This window comes from Jaculus jaculus, chromosome 7 (genome assembly GCF_020740685.1).
Source record: "Jaculus jaculus isolate mJacJac1 chromosome 7, mJacJac1.mat.Y.cur, whole genome shotgun sequence".
In the NCBI taxonomy this organism is placed as follows: Eukaryota; Metazoa; Chordata; class Mammalia; order Rodentia; family Dipodidae; genus Jaculus; species Jaculus jaculus.
Genome location: NC_059108.1, coordinates 89,361,187 through 89,385,904, shown reverse-complemented (window position 1 = coordinate 89,385,904; position 24,718 = coordinate 89,361,187). Strand labels below are relative to the sequence as shown.

The 24,718-nt window shown below is 39.7% G+C and overlaps 1 protein-coding gene across 1 annotated transcript in view; it reads right to left on the bottom strand.

Annotated features, from left to right (window-relative positions):
* The window catches only part of Ttc6 (tetratricopeptide repeat domain 6), a 313,619-nt gene that overhangs the window by 136,323 nt on the left and 152,578 nt on the right, over window positions 1-24,718 (bottom strand). The window contains exon 10 of the mRNA XM_045155567.1: window positions 21,408-21,772. Within this exon, the coding sequence (XP_045011502.1) occupies window positions 21,408-21,772 (365 nt within the window). The remainder of the gene's footprint in view (window positions 1-21,407; window positions 21,773-24,718) is intronic.

Sequence of the window (24,718 nt, the reverse complement as noted above, 5' to 3'; positions counted from 1 at the left end):
CAGAAATTAATGAATTGGAAACCAAGGAAACAATTAAGGCAATTGACAAAACAAAGAGCTGGTTCTTTGAAAAAATAAACAAGATTGACAACCGCTGCCCAATTTGATCAAGCAAAACAAGGAGAGGCTCCAAATTAACAAAATTCAAAATGAAAAAGGAGAGATCACAACAGACATAAGTGAAATTGGCAGATTCATCAGGACTTATTTCAAAAACCTCTACTCCACAAAACTGGAAAATGTGGAGGAGATGGATAAATTCCTGGATGCATATCATCTACCAAAGCTAAATTCAGAGCAGATTAATCACCTCAATGAACCCATCACACTCACGGAGATTTAAAAAGTAATAAAAAACCTCCCAAAAAAGAAGAGTCCAGGACCAGATGGATTTTGAGCCGAATTTTATCAAACCTTCATGGAAGAACTCAAACCAATCTTCCTAAAACTGTGCCACATAATTGAAGAACAGGGAAAGCTACCCAACTCTTTCTATGAAGCTAGTATCACCCTAATCCCAAAACCAGGCGGAGATGCCACAAGAAAAGAAAACTATCGGCCTATTTCCCTAATGAACATAGACACAAAGATCCTCATCAAAATACTCGCAAACTGAATCCAACAACACATCAAAAGCAGTATCCACCTTGACGAAGTGGGATTTATCCCAGGAACAAAAAGGTGGTTCAACATACGAAAATCTGTCAATGTAATACACCACATAAACAAGCTTAAACATAAAAATCACATGATCATTTCGATAGATGCAGAAAAGGCCTTTGACAAGATACAACATCACTTCATGATCAAGATGTTGGAGAGATTCCGCATGGCCGGTCCACATCTTACCATAATAATGGCAATATACAAAGCTCCAAAGGCCCAAATAATACTTAATGGAGAAAGACTGGAGGAATTCCCATTGAGATCAGGAACAAGTCAGGGATGTCCTCTCTCACCTCTGCTTTTCAATATAGTTCTGGAAGTCCTAGCCCAAGCAATAAGGCAGGAGAAGGAAATAAAAGGGATACAATTTGGAAAGGAAGAAGTTAAGTTAGCTCTATTCGCTGATGACATGATTGTATATGTAAGAGACTCGAGACACTCCATCCCAAAACTCCTGAAGGTGATTAACTCCTATAGCAAAGTAACAGGATACAAAATCAATGCACAAAAATAGGTAGCAATTCTGTATGCAAATGACAAAGACACAGAAAAAGAAATAAAGGACATAGTCCCATTTTCAATAGCAACAAAAAAAAATAAAATACCTTGGAATAACATTAACCAAGGAAGTAAAAGATCTATACAACAAAAATATAAAAACTCTCACAAAAGAAATTGAGGAGGACTTGAAAAGATGGAAAGACCTTCCATGCTCCTGGATAGGCAGAATTAACATTGTGAAGATGACAATCCTACCAAAGGCAATATATAGACTTCACGCAATTCCAATTAAAATCCCTACAGTGTTCTTCACAGAGATAGAAAAAATGATCTCAAATTTCATATGGAAAGGCAGAAGGCCTCGCATATCCAAACATATCCTCAGCAAAAGAAATACCTCTGGTGGCATCCCCATACCTGATATAAAGCTATATTACAAAGCCATAGTAATAAAAACAGCATGGTATTGGCATAAAAACAGGAGGATAGACCAATGGAATAGACTTGAGGACCCGGATTTTGGGCCAAGAAACTATAGCTACTTGATATTCGACAAAGGCCCAAACAATATAGAATGGAAAAAAGATAGCATCTTCAACAAATGGTGCTGGACAAACTGGATAACCACATGCAGGAAACTAAAACTTGATCCACACATTTCACCATGTACTACACTCAAATCCAAATGGATCAAAGACCTCAACATAAGACCAGAAACTCGAAACCTAATGGAAAAAAATTTAGGAAGTACTTTCCATGATATAGGAATGGAAAAAGACTTCCTGAATAAAACCCCAGTGGCACAAGTTCTTAAACAGTCACTCAACCATTGGGATCATATGAAGCTGAAGAGTTTCTTTACAGACAAGCATATAATAAGCAAAGCCAATAGAATACCCACAGAATGGGAGAAAATATTTGCAGGTTATCCAACTGATAGAGGCCTTATCTCTAGAATTTACAAAGAACTCAAAAGTCTAAACAATAATAAGACAAATACCCCACTCACAAAATGGGGCACAGAGTTAAACAGGCAATTCACAGAGGAAGAGATACAAATGGCAAACACACACTTAAGAAAATGTTCATCATCCCTAATCATCAGAGAAATGCAAATTAAAACAACTATGAGATTCCACTTTACCCCAATAAGGATAGCCAACATCAAAATGTCAAATGAAAATAAATGCTGGCGAGGATGTGGAGAAGCAGGGACACTCATTCACTGTTGGTGGGAATGCAGGATGGTACAACCACTTTAGAAAGCAATATGGAGACTCCTGAAAAAGCTGACTATAGAAATACCAACAGACCCAGTTATACCATTACTGGGCATCTACCCTAAAACCTTCAAACCAAAAGCCGTAGAGATTTGCTCAACCATGTTTGTAGCAGCTGAATTCGTAATAGCTAAAAGCTGGAATCAACCCAGATGTCCATCATTAGAAGAATGGATAACAAAGATGTGATATATCCACACAATGGAATTGTATACAGCAGTAAGAAAAAATGACATAAAGAAATTTGAGGAAAAATGGTTGAACCTGGAACAGATCATTCTCAGCGAACTTACCCAATCACAGAAAAAAAATCGACACATAGTCTCACTCATCTGCAACACCTAACCTGAATCTGCCCAAGATGCCTTACATACGCAGCAAGCACCTCATGGACTAGACAATAAGATGGATGGGAGGGCGGGGAGGGAATCAAAGGGTGGAAAACAGTAATCCGGACCCAAACGGCAATGGTACCATAAAATTCTACTTCCTAAAAGACAGACCAAATGGCTGAACCTTCACTCGACCCTTACAGGAAACACCTGAACCACAAGACACTGGAGAGGGTAGGATCAAGACTGACCTAAACCTCCTACATCTTCCCTCTCTCCCTCTTCCCCTCTCCCCTCTATCTCTCTCCTCTCTAACTCTTGTATATTAGTTATGTTTTTCCTCAATTTCTTAGTGGACACTGACCTGTAACCCCCACTTCCAGCTTGGGGCTACCATCCACAATGAGCTTTTGATCAGAGAAACCTACAAGGTTTCCCAAAACAATGACAGACTTCTGTCAGAGTACTTGATGACCCACCAAAGGCCAGTGGTAAGACCCTATTGCTGAAGACTCCATACACAGCTGACACGTAAAATGGAATGACATGGCTGGAAGCCAGGAGAGAGTCAGTCCCCAGACAGTCAGCATGTCTAGTGCCAGAAGGTGCTACATAGGCGACTGGGGGAAATGACCAAGATCTGTCCAAGCAACACATTGTTTAACCTAATTAGCAACAAATAAGCAGATGTGATGCCCACACAAGTGCAATAGTGGTACACAGCCATGGTGAGGAATCAATTGCTCTTGATTTGGCTAACTGATCCACTCAGTGGTGCTAGACCCATAGCTGGAGCTGGGAAACAAGTCAGAACCATACTCAAACACAAGCCCACTCTACAATATCAAGCTATCATCAATCACGGGGTATAAGAGGGCCTAAACCTATCATACTGTCTATCAAAAAAGTAAGTGTTATCTCAATTTTCCGGGTGCTAACTTACTCTCCGTTGGAGAATCTGCTTCTCTTTTCCAGATAGATGCAGATCCTAAGAAGAGAGCTGCCCCAACATACCTCAAAAGGGGCCCAACTGAAACTAAGGAAAACTGGCGAAATAAGCAAGGGTGATATTTTCCTGTGAACTGGATAGCAGCACAAAGGGGAAGGAGATCAACACAGAGGAAATTCAACTCCTACCAAATCAGAGAGCCAGAGCCTCAGAGGTCCCCAACACCTCAGCACTGAAGCAGACCAAAAATGAACCCAACATGGCTCAGGGAAATTTTGCGGAAGAGGGGGTGTAAAGAATGTCATAGTCACATGTTGGGTCATGATTTGCAGAGACATTTATCATACCAATAACTGGGGGCTAACTCCACAATGCACGACCCATTTTCATTAACAAGGAGGGTCTAATGGGAGGGGGTAGATCACAGATGAGCCTAAATAATGGTACCAAACTGCCTGTATTTACTGAAAAGAAAACTAATAATTTAAATTTTAAAAAAAAATAAAATAAAGCTATTACAGAACTAAAAGAAAACTGAAATATGAAATATGAGTGTGTAAAAGGACATATATAGGATGAATTTTCTAATTTTCAAATTTCATTTGTGATCCCTTAAGGGAGGAAACTGGCTAAGAGACTGTCAACCACCCCCTCCCCCATTTCCCTGTCACTTCCTGCATAAATAGCTTTCTATGATTACTCTGCCATGTTGTCTATATGCTGTATGGCACCTGTTCTAAGAACTCCCACAGTCATTCAGCTGTGAGGCTTGAGTACTCTTTCAGAGCTAGAGTTGCTATAATCCCTTAGTCTCCAATATTCTTCCTGAACAGGGTGGCCTTGGATAGTGGCTCCAGATCCTAGCTAGTGCAACCCTGGCTGTGCCACCATGGCCATGATAAACAAATGATCTCAAATGTTAGCATACATCATAGTCATCTAAGAGATTTGTTAAAAACACAGATTTCTGTGCTTTCCCAGCTGCTAATTCAGCATACACAGGATGCAGTCTGAGAATTTGTACATCTAACAAGTTCCTAAGCAACATACACTTATCCAGGGATTACAGTCTGAAAGCCACTGCTCTAGAGAAATGAGGTCGAAGCCTCAGGAAACAGGAATTGATCTACAGCATACAGCATCTGTAGTCAAGCCCTAACTCCTGGGGGTAAAATACATGAAACGTATAGCTGAGGACACATAATACCCTTGAAACACTCTGTGTGGGGGTTTGATTCAAGTGCTGAATGCTGGATTCCCAGCTAATGGAGATTTGGGAATTAACACCTCCAGGAGGCAATGTATTGTTGGGGACAGGCTTATGGGTGTTTCTCCATGCCAGTGTTGGGTACACTCTCCTATTGCTATTGTCCACCTTATGTTGGCCAGGGTGTGATGTCCACCCTCTGCTCATGCTATCATTTTCCCCTGCCATCATGGAGCTTCCCTCTTGAGCCTGAAAGCCAAAATAAACCTCTTTTCCCAGAGGCTGCTCTTGGTTGGGTGATTTCTACCAGCAATGCGAACCTGACTATAACATTCTGTAAGTACTGACCTCAGATCCATTGATGAGTGCATGGGGAACATGAACAAATGAACCTGGTTCATCAATCCCAATGGGAGTAATAAGATTCTGGAGGGAAAATCTCTGCTAAAAATGTTCTACAATTGCAGACCAGAAGGACACAATTGTATAACAATAAACCACAGGAAAAGAAAGGTAATAACTGAGTTTTACCTTGAACGTATCTTTTGCAATAACTAAATGGCTACAGTTCTTCAAAGACAGATGGAAAGCCTGCTAAGGTAGTATTTGTCTTAGATAAGCAATAAACTTTGAGGGCTTCTGGGTATAAAGCTAGCTAACTATATAGTCGACATTCACATCCTCTTGCATACCCTCTGAGACCTAAATGAGCTCATAGTCTAAAACTTCACTTGACAGGAAGGCCAAGCCAGGTCCCAATGAGAAAGAATTCTGCCACGTGGACTTGGTATATACAATGAATTTCCCCCTAAGATTCCAAAAGTGTGAGAAAGAGGAAACAGACCATTAGATTCTGGCTCTAAATTTATCATCATCCAATATATCAAATTAGGAAATTACAAAAGTCAAGTGATAGAAAGATGATTAGCATGAGACTCTAATAGTGGAAATAATGAGGCAAGAAACTAACCTGTGGTCATTTTCTCATCCCAAGCTGCCAGTGGGAATGGATGCATGTCAAAAAGAATAAAGAGTAGGTAGGATGATACTGGTAAAAAAAAAAAAAAAAGGGCCAAGTGGAAATCTCCAGAATTGTACCATCCTACACCACTACCCAATAAGACAGCTATGGTGGTTTGATTCAGGTGTCCCCCATGTTCTAAATTCTATGTCCCAAGCTGGTGGCAATTTGGGAATTGGAGCCTTCTGGAGGTGATGTATTGTTGGGGGTGGGCTTAAGGATGCTGTAGTCAGCTTCCTCTTAGCAGTGTTTGGCTATTGTCCACCTGATCCTGGCCAGGAAGTGATGCCCACTTTCTCCTCATGCCATCATGGAGCTTGCCCTCAAATACGTAAGCCAAAATAAACCCTTTTATACCACAAGCTGCTCATGGTTGGGTGTTTTCTGACAGCAACGAGAACCTGACAACAACAATAAAATTGGTACTGAGAAGTGGAGTCATTACTGCTAGAAACCTGGTTCTTTGGCTTAGGCCTTTTGGAACTGCTTTGCAGAAGGAATGTGGATGAATTTGAAATTTTGGCCTAATATATGCCTTGCAGTGATCGAGGTATGGCTTGATGGACTATTCTGGTCAGAGTTGAAAGACCTGAATGCAGTAAGAACTATGGACTATAAGGTTTAGCTTATGAGGGTAAGAAAAAGCTGTGCCTGCTCTGGGCTAGAAGCAGTTTGTGTGAGAGGCTTGCAGTGAAGCCCATGTCCTGAGAACTTGCACAGGGTTGCATTGTGTAGAAATAGATTGGTATGAGTAGAAAAAAAGAAATCTTTGGGCCAAAACTGCTGCCCATTCAGCTGCAGTTGTTTGGGAGATTACAACCATTGAGATTGGGCCAGTTGATCTGCATTGGGACAATAGGAAGAATTCAAACTCCTTTGAAGTAAGGGGCCTAAATACTGAAGGAATGTTCTGTTCTTCATAGTCTGCTTTATTCCCTCCTGGATTAACAAAATTATGGAGTATAACACATGAAGGAAAGAGAGGGTCATTTAATTTGCAACATTGTTTTGTTTTTTGGAAATGGTCATGAGTAATGTAAAGCAGGCTTATTGGACTACCTGTGTGGAGACCCAATGGAGCCATTTGGATGAACCATGGGTTGCAGTGGAGACCCAGTAGAGATACCATTACTATGGGATGGTTGTTAAGGATTTCTGCTGGCACCAGATGAAGTTTTCCATGACTGTGAGTAGTCTGGCTGAAGGGACAGAATTGGAACTCCAGAGACTTGTCACCAATTAGAATTATTAAACTTGGGAGACTTGACACTGGCTAGAGTTGTCAGACTTGGAGCTACAGAGTTTTATATTTGTCCTGGTTGTTTCAATCTTGTATTGCTTTAATCTTTATTTGGTATGCCCAATGCCATCTTTTGCAGTGTGAATACTTATTTTGTGCCATTAAGGTATTTTCTTTCTTTCTTTTTTTTTGGTATTTTGGCTCATTAGTTAAAAAGACCTTGGACTATGGGGATATTTGAACATCATGGGGACTGATAAAAACTATGAGGACTTTCAAAGTTAGACTGAATGCATTTAATTTTATGTCATGTATTGGTATCAGTTTATGGGGGCCAGGAACAGATTATGGTGGTTTGATTCAGATGTCCCCTATAAACTCATGTGTTCTAAATCTATGTCCCTAGATGGTAGCAATGTGGGAATTGGAGTCTCCTGGAAGTGATGCATTGTTGAGGTTGGAATTATAAGTGTGATAGCCAGCTTCCCCTTGTTAGTACTTGGCAATCTCTCCTACTGATGTTGTCCACATGATATTGGCCAGGAGGTGATGCCCACCCTCTGCTCACACCATTGTTTTCTCCTGACATCATGGAGCTTCTCCTTGAGTCTGTAAGCCAAAATAAAACCTTTCCTCCCATAAGCTGTTTCTTGTTGGGTTCTTTGTACAGCAACTCAAACCTGAATGCAACAACAGCAAACAAAAATAAATATCACATTACTGAAATAATTGCATACTGAGATTAATGACACTATCAGAAACAGAAAAAAAGAGATGCAGGTGGCTATTCCACATCTCCATTTCCTGTTTGGCCAGTGCAGAATATCTAGTGGAAAATAATTGTAAATTATCATGAACATAATCAGGTATTGATAACAATTACAACCATAGTTCCAAATGTGGTAGAAATATCTACAGAAGCAATGAATATAGCTTCTGCATCTGATTTGAAGCTGTTGATTTGACACTTTTCCTTCTTATAACATGTATCATGTGAATTTCATATGTATTTGAAAATATCAATAATATGTGTCATTACTGTCCTGCCCAGCATGTCACCTATCCTACAGTGCCATTATAATCTGAGAGCTAGAATGAAATCCAGCCTTAATAGACCTTTGTCTATACTATCATCCAAACCATTCTTATTATGGATACCTGCTCCTTGAACAGTCTTAGCCATCTTGATAACCTCCATATTTTCAATTGTACCAGGAAAAATCCATGTAGTCACCCTGAACTTAATATTTTTCCTCACATCTCACATATAGCACATGAGCTCATACTTCACTCTTTCTTCATTCTTTTATCTTCTGGTTAGCCAATTGACCTTTCAATCACCAATTGACTTTTCAATCACCAAGGGGAAAGAACTCAGCATGTTCAGTTACAACACTTACACTACCTTCCCTTTTTTACAGTGATAGAAGTTCTTCCTTCTCCAGAATTCCACTGCATCATCTGCATTCTATTTCACATCAACTTTTCCTTCTTACCTTCTTTTTCTATATCACTGATTGTATTGTCTCTACTAAATCACTCCCATCAATATATAAACATGCTCTGTTACTTCCCATTAAATATATGCTAAAGACACAGAATTCTGACTTTGTTATGATGGTAGAAGCCATATAGAGGACATTTATATTCCTGTTAATAACAAAGACAAACAAAATGTTAGTTACAAAGAAAAATAAAGGCCACAACTATGTGGGAGTTTTAGAAGAGTACACACTGGCTGGGTATACTTTGGATGTGAGTTGGAACTTCACTGGCTATGCACCAGGGATGAGCTATGGTCTCAAAGAATCCGTGTAAAGGTATCTGGTGAGAAATAAGTATTCTGCAACTTTACTACAGAGAAACTGTAAAAAGAAGTGCATGGGAGGTAGAATGGAGGAAATTCAGAAAAGAAGGGAGTTGAATAAACAGACCCTCTAACTTTGCTTGAACTCCATATATATCTTAGATAATCTTTTGAACTATTCATGTTTGGGACTATTGGAAACAATATAGGAAAGGTACAAGGACCTGAACTGTGACTGAGCTCAAATGACTATACAACTATGAAGAATATAACTTGAAACATGCAATTAACTAATTGGGAGAGGAGAGAAAATAAGCAAATCTGAGCTAATATTGTTACTTGGTAAATATTAAAATTTAGTCCTGAATCTCTAGAAAACAAAAGGGAAGGAAAAGAATGAATGAGATATATACTTTTCACTCTATGGCTTAAAAATAAATAATGTCAGGCGTTTTTTTTTTTTTTTAAAGAAACTCACCAGTTAGTAGAAAGAAAGAAATATTTGAGACCATAAATTCTAAAAGGCAACAGATGGTTTTAAAAAAGTAAAGAGGTTAGTAACATGAATATCCTCAAGTTTTTATAAAAGCAGAAATGATTTTTCACTTTCTTAAGGAAATGCAGATGTAGATGGAATTGAGATGTACATATGTAGGCAGACTGCATGCTATCACTGGCTACCAGCTGAAATATGGCAGAGATATTTAGCTTATTTCTTAACCAATTATTCAAGTTTACTTTGATGGCTGAGATTCTGGAAATATGATACTTTCTTTTATCACCATTGGTTCCTTGTACTACTTTTAAAAATATACTCCAAGAATGGAACACTCAAGAGCCATAGATTGTTACTAGAAAATTTTCAGTTCCAGGAATGGGATACCTTCCAGTGAGTTGTTGGCCAGAGAGGTCCCTGATACCCCCAGAACATTACATGCCATTGCTGAGGCCCTTGGTTTTCCACCAGGAATAGATGGTAAGACCCTATTGCTGAAGACTCCACATATATGGGCTGCAAGGCCACTAACAAATCCTGCTGGAACTGAGCTGATAACCTCCTCCATGTAGACCAGCTGACAGAAAGCTGGAGGAAGCCATTCTGCATGTTTATAAAACCACCCAGTAAGCACTTCTCTTAATGCTCATACCTATATATTAATGCTACTCTCACTTTTGGTAGGGAACCTTTTTATTTCAGATAGCACTGACTTTGGGGTGACTCAGAAGGCATCATGGTGCCGGAAAGAAGTGACAGGAGTGCTCAGCACTGCAATATCTCTATCACACCTTCCCAGGCTCGGGGTCCATTGTGGAAGAGGTGGCAGAAGGAATGTAAGAGCCAAAGGAAGGGTAGGACTCCTTACAACAGGCTCCCCCAGACACAAAATGGCCTGAATATCCATTACCTCACAGTGCCTGACACTACCTACACGAGACCATCATAATAGGAGGAAAAGATCATGACATCAAAATAAAAGAGAGACTGAGAGGGGGAGGGGATATGATGGAGAATGGAGTTTCAAGGGGGAAGCTGGGGGAGGGAGGGCATTACCATGGGATATTGTATACAATCATGGAAGTTGTTAATAAAAAATAATTAAAAAATAAACTGAATGTGCATGTAAATTCTAACTAAAGTAATATTTCTAAACATATTCCTTAGTGTCCATTTACTACTTGCTCATTTCTTCAACTTTCATACTTCCTAGCTGAAAGGTAGATGTGACTTAAAATCACTTACTAGGGTTGTAGAGATTGCTTAGTGGTTAAGGCACTTGCCTGTGAAGCCTAAGGACCCAAGGTTGGATTCCCCAGGATCCACCCAAGCCAGATTCACAATGCAGCATATGCATCTGGAGTTCATTAACAATGGCTGGAGGCCCTGGCATGCCCAATTTTCTCTCTCTCTCTCTCAAATAAATAAAATATTTTTTAAAAAATCACTTATGAAAGAGATATTTGAGATTGAAAAAATTATGAATTAAGGAAAGAGATCCATTTACTTTTAGTTGGCAAGGACCCTTGGTCTACTCTATAAGACACTAATAGTGAATGCAAATGTATTTTGAGAATTCCTGCTTTCCATATATCACACTCCCAAAAGATTTTTCAAAAAGAAAGGGAGAAACAATGTCATTTTTAATCACAAATATATATGCAGTTGAGAAATTCAAATACTAAGTAAAATACTGAAAGTTTCTGCTTACTTTATTCACACTAGTTCCCTAATGGTATAGAAATAATCACTGATACAATTTGATTCATGTAATTCCATGTTTTCTATGCAATATACATTTAACATACATAAATGCATATACATGTAGATTTATTTGGATGTATTTCCACATACACTTTCAAAAATGTTTGTTATGAGTTCATGATAGGCTTGCTATATGTTCTAATTTTTTTAATGAGCATGTGTTTATTTTGCTATAAATATATCTTAAAGGAACCAAAGAACTAGAACTAGCTAGACAGCTTTCTAGAAGAATGTAAAGGTAAATGCAGAAAGTAGATGAACTTTTCATAAGCAAAGTTATGGTCTCAGATCACTGAAACTAAATAGCCCAGAAAAGAAAATTTATGTTTACTTCACAGGGAAATATTTCTTCCATAGCAAGTCTTGATTACCGTTTTCCCAGCCATGAGCATGGGTCATGGTTTCTCATTTGGGAGAGCTAAAGTAAATTAACCCACTAGCTCACCTGCCAGCACAGGAAAGCCAGGTTCTCAAGTGGCAACATGTGTACACAGAATCAGTTTGAGATGAGGTGTGAGGCAATTTCAGGAAACAGATAAATTTTAAACAGCTTAAATGTATTGTTCTAAATATCCCATTAGTGTAAGAATAAGGTTGGTTTTTCTACCTATCTTGTGAGATCTTTGAGCCTGAAGTTATTTCAGAAATCATGTGGATAAGGTCCTCATCTTTGATGGGGAAGCAATCAAGAAAATAAAGTAGCTTGGCATGGTCATGAAGGACCTAGGAATGGCAGCTGGAATAGAAATGTACTGAATTCATCCCTCCTTGCTCCTGGAACTTAGCTACCTCCAAATTTCAGCACAGGAGAATTAGTAAAAGGCAAAATATACCAGATGAGAGCACCCACTAGAGGAAGATTATAGAATGATGAAAAGAATAAAAGCAAACAAAAGAATACATAGATAGCTAACTCCCTGACAGGAGATACACCACCCCTCATATAGCATCCAGGGCCCAAGTAAAACCATAGAGGAAGTGCCAAGGTGAGCAAGTGTGCTGCTTCCATAGGGAGACATAATGTTGGTCAGGCTTATGCAGACAGACACCAAGGATACTCAAAACAAAACAAAGTAGAAATCCAGAAGCTGCTGAAAACTCAACACTAAAGCAGACTTAAAGCACACCCACCAATGCTCAGGGAAGTTTGCAGAAGATAGGGCAGAAAGAATGTAAAAGCCACAGGGTAAGAAGAAATATCCAGAGACAGACCCCCACCCCAACCACACAAAATGACAGACTGCTGCTCTCACAACTCACAACTACATGGTGAATAGCAGCAATCCCACTAAGGAGGCCCCTCAGTGAAGTTTTGGCAGAGAGGATGAAAATAAGGATACCAACATATGACGTGTACATACAAAGTTTCAACTTAAAAAAAAAAAAGACTTCTGGTCAAGATAGCGTCAGTAGGCCCAACCATGCAACACCTCCTCCTGGGGAAGAAAAGGCAAGATGTTGAGGGTTCACTGAGTCTTCTAGGGGTGAGCAGACTCTAATAGACCTCCAGTGGGAGGGTGCAGAGGAGCAAAAAAAAGGGGGGACATCTGCCAATTCCCATGCTCTGTGGTAGCCCACCAGTCCCCCAATCCCCTCAAGCAGCCACCATAGCTATAGTCCTAGCCACAGGTCCCTCCTGCACTAACCACAGGCAAGGGAACCCAGACCACATGCCTCCACATTCGCAAACACCATCCCACCTGTTTCCATCCTCACCCCAGTGCGTGGACCCAGGCTAGCAGGCTAGAATTCCCGCAGGGGACCTCCATGTGCAAACACCATCACACCGGCCACTGTCCCCACCCCCATGTGTGGCCCAGGCCTGGAGGCTAGTGTTCCCCCAGGGTAACTCCACACAAGAACACCTCCCACTTGCCACCACCCCCCCCCACCCCAGTGCACTGACCCAGGCCAGCAGGCTAGTGTTCCCCCAGGGGATCTCCATGCAGTCGCACTCGCTGCCATCTCGCACCTCCCTACACGGACACAGGTGAGCAGGCTAGTATGCTCCCACCACCACCACCAGAGACCGCCATATGCCACTGCCTCTCTGGTCAGCAGGCTAGGGCTCCCCCCTCCCTAGGCTCTCCTACCACAGGGGTCCTCCATGCCCCACACCTCCCATGTGTCACCTGATCCACAGGGTAGACTACAGCTTCCACTTAAATTAAATAAGACCCCTACACTATGATAGACCACAGCACAAAATGAATAACATAAAAAATCAAATGCAAGTAAGTCCAATAAGATCACCCAGTTGGGCAATGGATATCTCTAATCAAAACATAGAAGAGACTTCCAGTCAATATGGCATCTGACTAACCCCTGCAACTCCAGGGTAAGGAGAGGAAAGACACTAAGGCGTTCCTTACTGGGTCTTTTAGGGAAGAACAATCTCTAATAGATTGCCAGTGGGAAGGTAGGAGGGGCACAAAAGGGAACTGGCTGATTCCCATGCTCTCGGGTAAGCCACAAGTCCCTCTAACCCCCCTACCAAAAAAAAAAAAAAAAAAAAAAACATCTAACCTAACCAGAGTCCCTTCCTCATGCTACTCCTGCACTAACTGCAAGCAAGGGGACCCAGGCCAGTAGTTCTACCTGCACCACCGGGCACAGGCAATGGAGTAGATCCCCCTGAGCACCTGCGTGTCCTCAGACACTCTCGACTCACCCCTTCCACATGTAACTTCAGATTCACTCTGCCTCGCCCCCTCGAGACTTCATACCCTCTACGCTCCACCCCGCCCCATGTGATTTTGGACCTTCTCTGCTCTGCATAGCACCCCAGAGACTTCGGACCCTTTCCATTGCACCCCAGCCCACCCCCATGCGACTTCAGACCTCTACAATCAACCTCACCCCCCGCAAGACTTCAGAACCACTCCACCCTGCCCCCACACGACATTAGACCATCTCTGCTCCACTCCACCCCACCCCACGCCAACCCGTGCAACTTCAGACCCTCCCTACTCTGCTCCATACCGCTACCCACCCCCAAGTTCGGACACTCTCCGCTCCACCCCACCTGTCAATGACTTCAGACACTCTCCACTAGGCCCTGCCCCCTGTGACTTCAAACCCTCTCTGCTTCACCCCACCTCCACATGACATTTAGTCAGTGGACACATGACTTCACACCCTCTCAGCTACACACGACTTTGGACCCTCTCTACTCTGCTCCACCAAGCCCCACCCCCAAGCAACTTCAAACCCTTTCTACTCCACCCGGCCCCTGCAGTACTTGGGACCCTCTCTGCTTGACCCCAGGCCCATGCAACTTCGGATCAGCTTTGTCCTGCCCTGCGCCGTCCCCACCCCGCAAGTAGCAGCACCACTTATTCCACCCATCACAACCGCACTCCCATTCTCCCAGGCCCCACACTGTGATGGGTAGACCACAATGCACAAAAAATAACATAACAAATCAAATGCAAGTAAATCCAATAAGCTCTCCCAGTCATACAATGGATGTCTCTAATCAAAATGTAGAAGTGATATTAGGATCAGAACCCCAAAATGAAGTAATGGGCAATGCAACCATTAACAAGCTACTGGTAGAACTTGCAGAAAAACAAAAGGGACTGATAATCGTGTGGATGCTGCCATCAGTAGACTAGACCTAGTAGATAAGAGAATGGAAAAGGAAGGGGTCCAAAGATAGTTAAAGGATATGAATGAGAGCCAAAAAAAAAAAAAAAAAAAAAAAAAAAAAAAAAAAAAAAGAGGACCTAAAAAACCAGCTGGCTATGCTAAATGAAGACATAAAGAAATGTGAGGAAGAATTCCAAGAAACATCAAGAAAATCAGAAAATGATGTGTAAAGAGAACTTGACAGAGGGATGGAAACCTTACACTGAAAAGTAGTAGAAATGCAAGCCTAATTGAACAAGCCCAAAACTGTTCAGAACCATGTGGTGGATCAAAACTCAGATCTGGAAAGACAAAACAGAAGAAACAGTTCGAGAATTCAAAAGTTTCAGTAAGTTCAAAATTTTCTGTGAACAGAACATGAGGGAATTGTGGGATACCCTTAAACGTGCTAGCATCCAGATCATGGAAATACAAGAAAGGGAAGAAATTCAGACCAAATTCATGGAGAAATTATTTGACAAAATAACCCAAGAAAACTTTCCCACTTTCTCAAAAGAATGGCCCATCAAGATACAAGAAACTAACAGAACTGCAAACAGATTGGACCAAAGGAGAAACTCTCCAATAGATATTGTCATTAAAAATCTAAACATTGACATCAAAGAGAAAATCCTAAAAGCAAATAGGGAAAAATAACACATCATACTTATAGGTAACTCCATCAGAATTACTTCAGACTTCTCAATGGAAACCCTGAAACCCAGAGGGCCTGGAACAAAACACTGCAAACTCTAAGAACCTATGTATTCCAACCTGAAATACTCTACCCAGCAAAAGTATCCCTCATAATAGATGGTGAAAGAAAAACTTTCCATAACAAAACTAAACTTTACAACTATATGAACACAAAACCAACCCTACAGAGAGTACTTCGGGAAATTCTCCACATAGAAGAACCAAATAATCAACCTCAAGTGCATACAAGAAGTAGATAACAATAACCAAACTCAGTGAAGACATTAAAAACTTCAAAGTCCATGAAAACACCAAATCTCAAACCAACATAATATAGCAGGGATCAAATTAAAACTCACAGCCATTACCCTAAATATCAATGGCCTTAATTCACCCATCAAGAGATACAAGCTAACAGGGTGGGTCATTAGACCCTCAATCTGTTGTCTTCAAGAATCGCACCTGACCACTAAAGACAGATACCTCCTCAGGATGAAAGGATGGAAAATGATAATCCAACCAAATGGGAATAAGAAACAAGCAGGTGTAGCCACACTAATATCGGATAAAATAGAGTTCAAACCAAAATAAAAAAAAAAAAAATCAAAAAAGACAAAGAAGGCCATTCCAGCTGATCATGGGAGCAATCTATCAAGAGGATATCACAATCATAAATCTTTTTTTGTTTTTCGAGGTAGGGTTTTACTGCAGCTCATGCTGACCTGGAGTTCACTATGTAGTCTCAGGGTGGCTTTGAACTCACAGTGATCCTCCTACCTCTGCCTCCCAAATTCTGGCATTAAAGGCATGAGCCACCACACCTGGCCAATCATAAATCTTTATGCACCAAACACAGGGGCACCACAGTTCATAAAACAAAACCTACTTGACAATAAAACAGAAATAACCACCAACACCTTCATAGTTGGGGACTTCAATACACCATTATCAGTAATAGACAGATCACCCAAACAAAAACTCAACAGGGAAGTAAGAGAGCTCAACAAAACCATAGAACATTTAGACCTAATGGACAACTATAGAACATTCCACCCCAAATCCACAGACTAAACATTCTTCTCTGCAGCCCATGGAACCTTCTGTAAAATAGATCCTATATTGGGTCACAAAGCCTGCCTCCATATATTTAGGAAGACTGACATAATCCCCTGCATGAAATCAGATCACAATGCTATATTGCTAGAAATTAACAACAAAAGACCTACCAAGAATCCCATCAGCTTCTGGAAACTGAACACCACACTTTTAAACAATAACTAGGTAGTGGACAAAATAAAAAAAATGAAATTGTGAAATTTCTAGAAATGAATGATGATTAGAACACATCATACCAAAACTTATGGGACACAATGAAGGCAGTCCTCAGTCCTTCATGCTACTAAATGCCTTCATATTACTAAATGCACTGGAAAAGCAAGAAAAATCCAACCCAAAAAGCTCCAGAAGGAAAGAAATAATTAAGATCAGAGCAGAAATTAATGAATTGGAAACTAAGAAAACAATTAAAAATATTGATGAAACAAAGAGCTGGTTCTTTGAAAACATAAACAAGATTGACAAATCCCTGGCCAATTTGATCAAGAGAAAAAAAGAAACACTCCAAATTAACAAAATTAGAAATGAAAAAGAAGAGATCACAACAGACATAAGTGAAATTGGGAGAATCATCAGGTCTTATCTCAAAAACCTCTACTCCACAAAATTGGAAAATATGTAGGAAATGGATAAATTCCTAGACACATGCTATCTATCAAAGCTAAACTCAGAGCAGATTAATCTCCTAAACAAACCTATCATACCCATCAAGATTGAAAACCTCTCCAAATAGAAGAGTCCAGGACCAGATGGCTTCGCAGCTGAATTCTATCAAACCTTCATGGAAGAACTGAAACCATTCATTCTCAAACTGTGCCACACAATTGGAGAACAGGGAAAGCTCCCCAACTCCTTCTGTGAAGCTACTATCACCCTAATACCAAAACCATGCACAGATGCCACAATAAAAGAAAACTACAGGCCTATTTCCCTGATGAACTTAGAAGCAAAGATCCTGAACAAAGTCTTCACAAAACTGAATCCAACAACACATCAAAAGCATTATCCACCTTGATCAAGTGGGATTCATCCCAGGAATGCAGGGGTGGTTCAACATACAGAAATCTGTCAATGTAATACACCGCATAAACAACCCAAATGTCCATCATTAGATGAATGTATAACCAATACATATACATGATAGAATTCTACACAATAGTAAGGAAAAATGACACAATGAAATTTGAAGAAAAATGGTTGAACCTAGAACAGATCATTCTCCACGAACTCACCCAATTACAGAAAGATAATCAATGCTTGTTCTTACTCATCTGTGGCTCCTAATCTGAATTGGCCCTAATAAGTATTTCAAGGACTGGACAATAGCAAGGGTGGGGTGGGAGGGGAGGGTAAGGGCAGGTGGACGACATAAAACTGGACCCAAATGGCAATGGTGCCATAAAATTCTACATCTTAAAAGATAAGTCTAAATGGTTGAACCTTCATCAGGTCCTTAGAGGAACACCTGAATCACAGGGCCCTGGAGAGGTTATGATGAAGACTAACTTTAATCTTCTGTTTCTCCATCTCTCTCCCTCTTCTCTATATTTCCTTTGTATTACCTATCCGTTTTCCCCCTCTTTTCCTTGGCGCTAGCCTGTAACTCCCAGTATCAGCATGTGGTTAACATCCACAATGAGATGTTGATCAAACAGACCTACAAAGTTTCCCAAAAGTAGAGATTTCTATCTTGGTGACCCACCAAAGGTTAGTGGTAAGATCCTACTGCTGAAGACACCATATGCCATTGGTACAGAACATGGAGTGACCTGGCTGGAATCTGGAAGAGAGTCAGACCCCAGACAATTAGCTCGCCTAGTGCCAGAAGTTGCTACATGAGCAACTGGGAGAAAATGACCAACATCTGTCCAAGCAACTAATGGTCTAAGCTACCCAGCAGCAAACAACCTGAAATGATATTCAGCCAAGTGCAACAGTAGCACAGAGCCATGGTGGGTAACCAACTGCTCTTGATTTGCTAAGGAATCTGCTCAGTGGAATGGAACCCATAGCTGGAGCTGGGAAACAAGTCAGAACTGTATCCAAAAAGTGATCCCACTCTCCACTATCAAGCTCCAACCAATCATGGGCTACCAGAGGGCATACACCTATTAGCTTCTCTCTAAAATAATAATTTAATGGTTATTGTGCTGGTTTGATTCAGGTGTGCTCCATAAACTTAGGTGTTCTGAATACTAGGTTCCCAGATGATGGAGATTTGGGAATTAACACCTCCAGGAGGCAGTGTATTGTTGGGGGTAGGCTTATGAGTATTATAGCCAAGTTCCTCTTGCTAGTGTTTGGCACAGTCTCCTGTTCCTATTCTCCACCTTATGTTGACCAGAGAGTGATGTTCACCCACTGCTCATGCCATCATTTTCCCCCGGCCATCATAGAGCTTCCCCTCGAGCCTGTAAGCCGAAGTAAATCCTCTTTTTTTCCCAGAAGCTGCTGTTGGTTGGGTGATTTCTACAAGCAATGCAAACCTGACTGCAACAGTTATCCCATTATCTGGTGCAGACTTCCCTGTCTGCTGAAGAATTTGCTTCTCTTTTTCAGATGGATATAGATCCTGAGGAACGAATCAGCCCATCGCAACTCTACAGGGCCCCATCTAAAACCAAGAGTAATTGTGGAAATGAACAAGAGTGCTGCTTTCGTGGTGAACCTGATACCAGCACAACGGTGAAGGAAATAGACACAGAGAACACTCAACTCCTACCAAACCAGATATCCAGAGACCCAGACGCTTCCAAGACCTCATCACTGAAGTAGACCTAAAACGAACCCAACATGGGTCAGAAAAATTCTTGGAATAGAGGGTGGAAAGAATGTTAGTGCCATACATTGGGTTATTATGCACAAAGATATTGCCTCCTACCCATGACTAATGGTTAACCCCACAATGCATGACCCATATTACCCTATGAGGGGAGTCCCTGCAGAGGGGGGAGGACAGGAAGGAGTCTAACAATGGTTCCAACTTGACTGTATACACACTGTGTACATAACTAATTTAAAAAAACAAAGGAAAATGCTGAAAAGTTATTGCAACATGTGGAATTCTTTTAGTTACTATAACTTGTTTTGAAATAACCATCATTTCCTGTGTAAACTGGTATAGTCAATTAGTTAAAATTATTATTTTTAAAAGAAAAGGCAGTGCTGATAGATTGTCCAGGATACAAAGAGTTTGTTTTATTTCCTCCAACAAAAAGTGCATCCTCTACTTCCTGTTGGCAGCATATGCAAATTTTAAGTTAGGTTATTAAAAGAGGCAAATAAATCTCCTTAAATGCTGAAACCTTATAGTCAAAATTATAAAAGACTGGTAAGAAGTACAAAACCTCACAGAAGCAGTGTTTCTGCTGCTAAGATACCCTTGAATTGCAAGTCACCAAGGTAGTAGCCAAAATGGTGTCTTTTCTTTTAAAAGGATAGTGAAGGCTCATAATTCTTGGAATAAGTAAATTTATTAAAATATATAAGCAAACTTCTGGTTGTTGTCAAAAGCATTTTTCAACTCACAGAGATCTACTTGAAACGGCCTACTGATAAGCTGAGAAAGCTTCCAAGTACTACACTCACTGCAGGGGAAACAAGTATACAGAGACACAGGATTTGCATGACATTTCCCGGTGTGGTTGATTCTCTCTTGCTCTGTCACTCATACTTACAAAGTTTGAAGCTCCAGACTTCTGAGACAAGTCACTCACTGCAACCAAAAGTATCAAACCCTTTTGCAAAGCTAGTGTGTCATAACAATAAAGTGAACGAAACAATGTTTATTCCCCTATCACTAGGAATACTTTTCAAAAGAACATAATAAAGTCCTTCATCGAGGAATATCTAAAGAGAAATATATCCCAGATCTTTTGGAAAATGTCTGCACAATGCTTTGCTTATAAGAAGATTCTGTTCTAAATGTATAAATATGAACATGCCTGGGGTTTTACTGGTCATTATAGCTGGTGCTTCCACATTTTAAAATATGCTAGCTCCCAGTGAGGTGAAAAATTATTTTTGTGTGTTGACCCCTACAAGAGGCCCAGAACATAAAAAAATGTGTATATATATATATATATATATATATATATATATATGTATATATATATATATATATATATTACACAATTCAATAAAAATTTTAATTAGAAAACAGTTAAATACCAGCAACTTAGCCTAGCGTAGTGGCGCATGCCTTTAATCCCAGCACCCGGGATGCAGAGAGGTAGGAGGATCACCATGAGTTAGAGGCCACCCTGAGACTACATAGTGAATTCCAGGTCAGCCAGGGCCAGAGTGAGACCCTACTTCAGAAAACCAAAAAAAGCAAAAAAATTACCATCAACTTATTTTGACTTTTGAAAGGGTGGTATTTCTTTGGAACAAGGATTGGTTTCGTGTACCAAACAACCTGTAGCAAATAAAAATAAATTGTTTACTTTTCTCTGTCCACTGATTCTTTTTCAGCTGATTTAGTATTTAAATCAATTATTTAAATAATTAAGTCTTAAATAAATAATTTAAACTATTGACATATTTTTACTATAAAATATGCACATATTTGTAATGAGGAGTTGATTTCTCAGAATATTTTCAGTGGACAATAAAATAATAACTACAAGGAGAAGTTATAAAATTAAGTCCCAAAACTATCGTGCATGTCTTAAAGTATAAAAATATATAGTTTGGACAAGACCTTTTCAGTCTACGTGGAGGCTTGGATAACTTTTCATACACAAGTTTAATTTTTGCGAATCCTTTCTTCCATTTCTTTTTCCTTTTCCTGGGATAAACAATGTAACTAATGCCAGCTTTTCTTGAGGCTTCAATGAGAGACATTGACAAGTATGTCAAACTGTCTTTATCCTGTAGGTTGTCCAGGAGACTGTCGACGCTTCCTTTCCAGGAGGGTGCATCTGGTTGCTTTTGCTTGGTGAGCAGGCGCGCCTGCTCCTTCTCCTTCTGGAACTGCAGATCTTTTATGTTGCTCAGGGTGTCATCCTTGACCACGAATTGTGGAGTGGTCTCTTTCTTCCTCAACTCAACTGTAGACCTTGGTCTCTTAATAAGGAAACAAAGATACAAAAATATAAAATCAATCTGTTTACATTTCAAATTAATACCATTCAACTAGGGTTAATATACCTTAGGTACTTTACTAAAAAAATTAACTCATTTATCTTTATAAAAATTTCACTGGCACATATTAATTGCATAAAAAGTGGGTTTTCTCAGCCAGGCATGGTGGCGGATGCTTTTAGTCCCGGCACTTGAGAGGCAGACATAAGAGGATCACTGTGATTTCAAGGACAGATGCCAGCTAGAGACAACATAGTGAATTCTAGCTCAGCCTGAATAAATAAGAACAGAAAAAAAAAATGTGTTTTCTAATTACATTTTCATACATGGATACGATATACCTTGAATATATTTACTCTCTATTATGTATACATTGTATACACATATGTGATATACTTTGACCATATTTATTTTCCTGCACTCCTACACACTGATGTCTTTCCTTTTCCTTGAGAATTATCCTGTACTTTCAAGTCTTAAAAATCTAGATTGCAGATTTGATAAAATGTGATATTTCTCCTTCTGAGTCTGTTTTATTTCATACATGATGATTTCCAGCTTCATCGATTTTTCCCTAAATGACATGACTTCATTCTCCTTTATAGCCAAATGATATTCCATTGTGTTCATGCTACATATTCTTTAGCCATTCATTAACTGATGGGCACCCAGAGTGACTCCATGAATTGTCTACTATGAATAGTGCTTCAATAAAAATGGGTATGCAGCTATATCTATGCTAGCTTAGATTTGTCTGGGAATATAAACAGAAGAGGTAAACTGGACCATATGATAGTTCTATGCTTAGTTTCTTGATTTTCCACAGTACCTGCCTAAATTTAAACTCCCACCAGCAATGCATAAGGCTTCCTTTTCCCAATCTTTGCCAGAATTTGTTGTCATTTGTTTACTCAATGACTGTTATTCTGATTGGGACAAAATGGATCATCATGGTTGGAAAAGATGGCTTTGTGGTTAAAGGCACTTGTTTGCAAAGCCTGATGGCCTGGGTTTGATTCACCACTATACACATAAAGCCAGATACACAAAGTGGTATATGTGTCTAGAGTTCATTTGCAGTGGCAGGGGGTGCTGGCACATCCATTCATTCTCATTTTCTTAACTTTCTTTCTTAACACTCTCTTTCTCTCTCCCCACCCCCCCTCTCTCTGCTGTATCTTAAATAAATAATCAAAAGGAAATGAAATGTCAGTGTAGTTTTGACTAGTGTTTCCCTGATGGCTAAATGTGTATCTATAGACCATTTGGACCTGCTGCTTGGAGAAGTGTCTGTTCTGTTCATTTGTTGACTGGATTCTTCATTCTTTTGGTGTTTAATTTTTGGAGTTCTTTATGTAGTCTGGACATTAATCCCCTAACACATGAATACCTGGCAAAGATTTTCTCCCATTCTTTGGGATGTTTCTACACTTGCCAGATGGTTTCCTTTGCTGTATAGAAGCTTTTCAATTTCATTCAATCCCATCTGTCAATTCTTACTATCAATTCCTGTAGTATTAGAGCCCTCTTCAGAAAGTTGTTGCTATCTTGAAGTGTTTTTCCTTTGTTTGACTTAAGTAATTCCAAAGTTTCTATTCTTACATAAAAATCATTTGGTCCAGTTTGAATTGATTTTTATACAGAGTGAGAGATGGGGATCTAGCTTTATTCTTCTACCATTTTCCAGCAATACTTATTAAAGAGGCTATATAATTCTAACATATGTTTTTGGAATCTGTGTTGATAATCAGATGGCCATAGTGGTATGGTTTATTTCTGGCTCCTTTATTTTGTCCTACCTTCTGCAATCCTGTTTTGTGTTAGTGTCATGCTGGCTGTATTATTATGGCTATGCAATATATTTTTAAATCAGGCATGACTATACCTCCAGTATTGTTCTATTTGCTTAGGATTTCTTTGGCTAGCTAGTCTTTTGTGTTTCCATATTAATTTCAAGGGAATTCTGAATGTCATTAGAATTTTTATGAGGATTACATTGAATCTGTAGATGACTTTTGGTAACAGGGCCACATTCACATTAATTCTGCCAATCTATGAACATAGGAGATCTTTAACTTATTTCTTCTGTTTTATACCTTTCATTGTAGAGTTCTTTTACTTCCTTTGTTAGATTTATTCCTTGTTTCTTTTTTAATTGTTTTGCTTTGTTTGTGACTATAGTGAATAGGACTCTTCCTGATTTCTTTTTTAGTATGTTCATTATTGGTAGACAGAACAGCTACTAATTTTTTTAAATATTTTATTTATTTGAGAGAGATAGACAGACAGAGAGAATAGGCATGCCAGGGCCTCTAGTCCCTGCAAACTAACTCTAGATGCATGCAACACTGTGTGCATCTAGCTTACATGGGTCCTGGGGAATCAAACCTGTGTCTTTTGGCTTTGCAAGCAAGTGCCATCCCTCCAGTTCCTAACAGCTAATTTTTGTTTGTTTATTCCATGCCTGTTAGTTTGCTGTTATCAGATATAACAGTTTCATTGTGGAGTCCTTGAGATATTTTAAGTATAGTATCATATGATCTATACATAGGGATAACTTAACTTTTTTCCCATTTGTAACTCTTTTTTTTTCTCTTGCAGTATTAGTCATGCTAAGACTTCAAGCACTATATTGAAGATTAGACACTCATCTCTCTCTCCATCTTCTTGTTGTGGAGAATATGCTTTCAGTCTTTCCCAGGTAGTATAATGTTGGCTATAGGGAAGTCATACAGCCCAATTACATTGGAATTTATTCCTCATATTCCTAGTTTCTTCAGTGATTTAATCAGGAAGAGATGCTTTTTCTGCATCAATTGAGATTATCATGTGTTTTCTGTCCCTGATTCCATTTATAAGCTATATTATATTGATTGATTTGCATAAGTTGAACCATTCTCACATATCTATGATGAAAAAAATTATAAT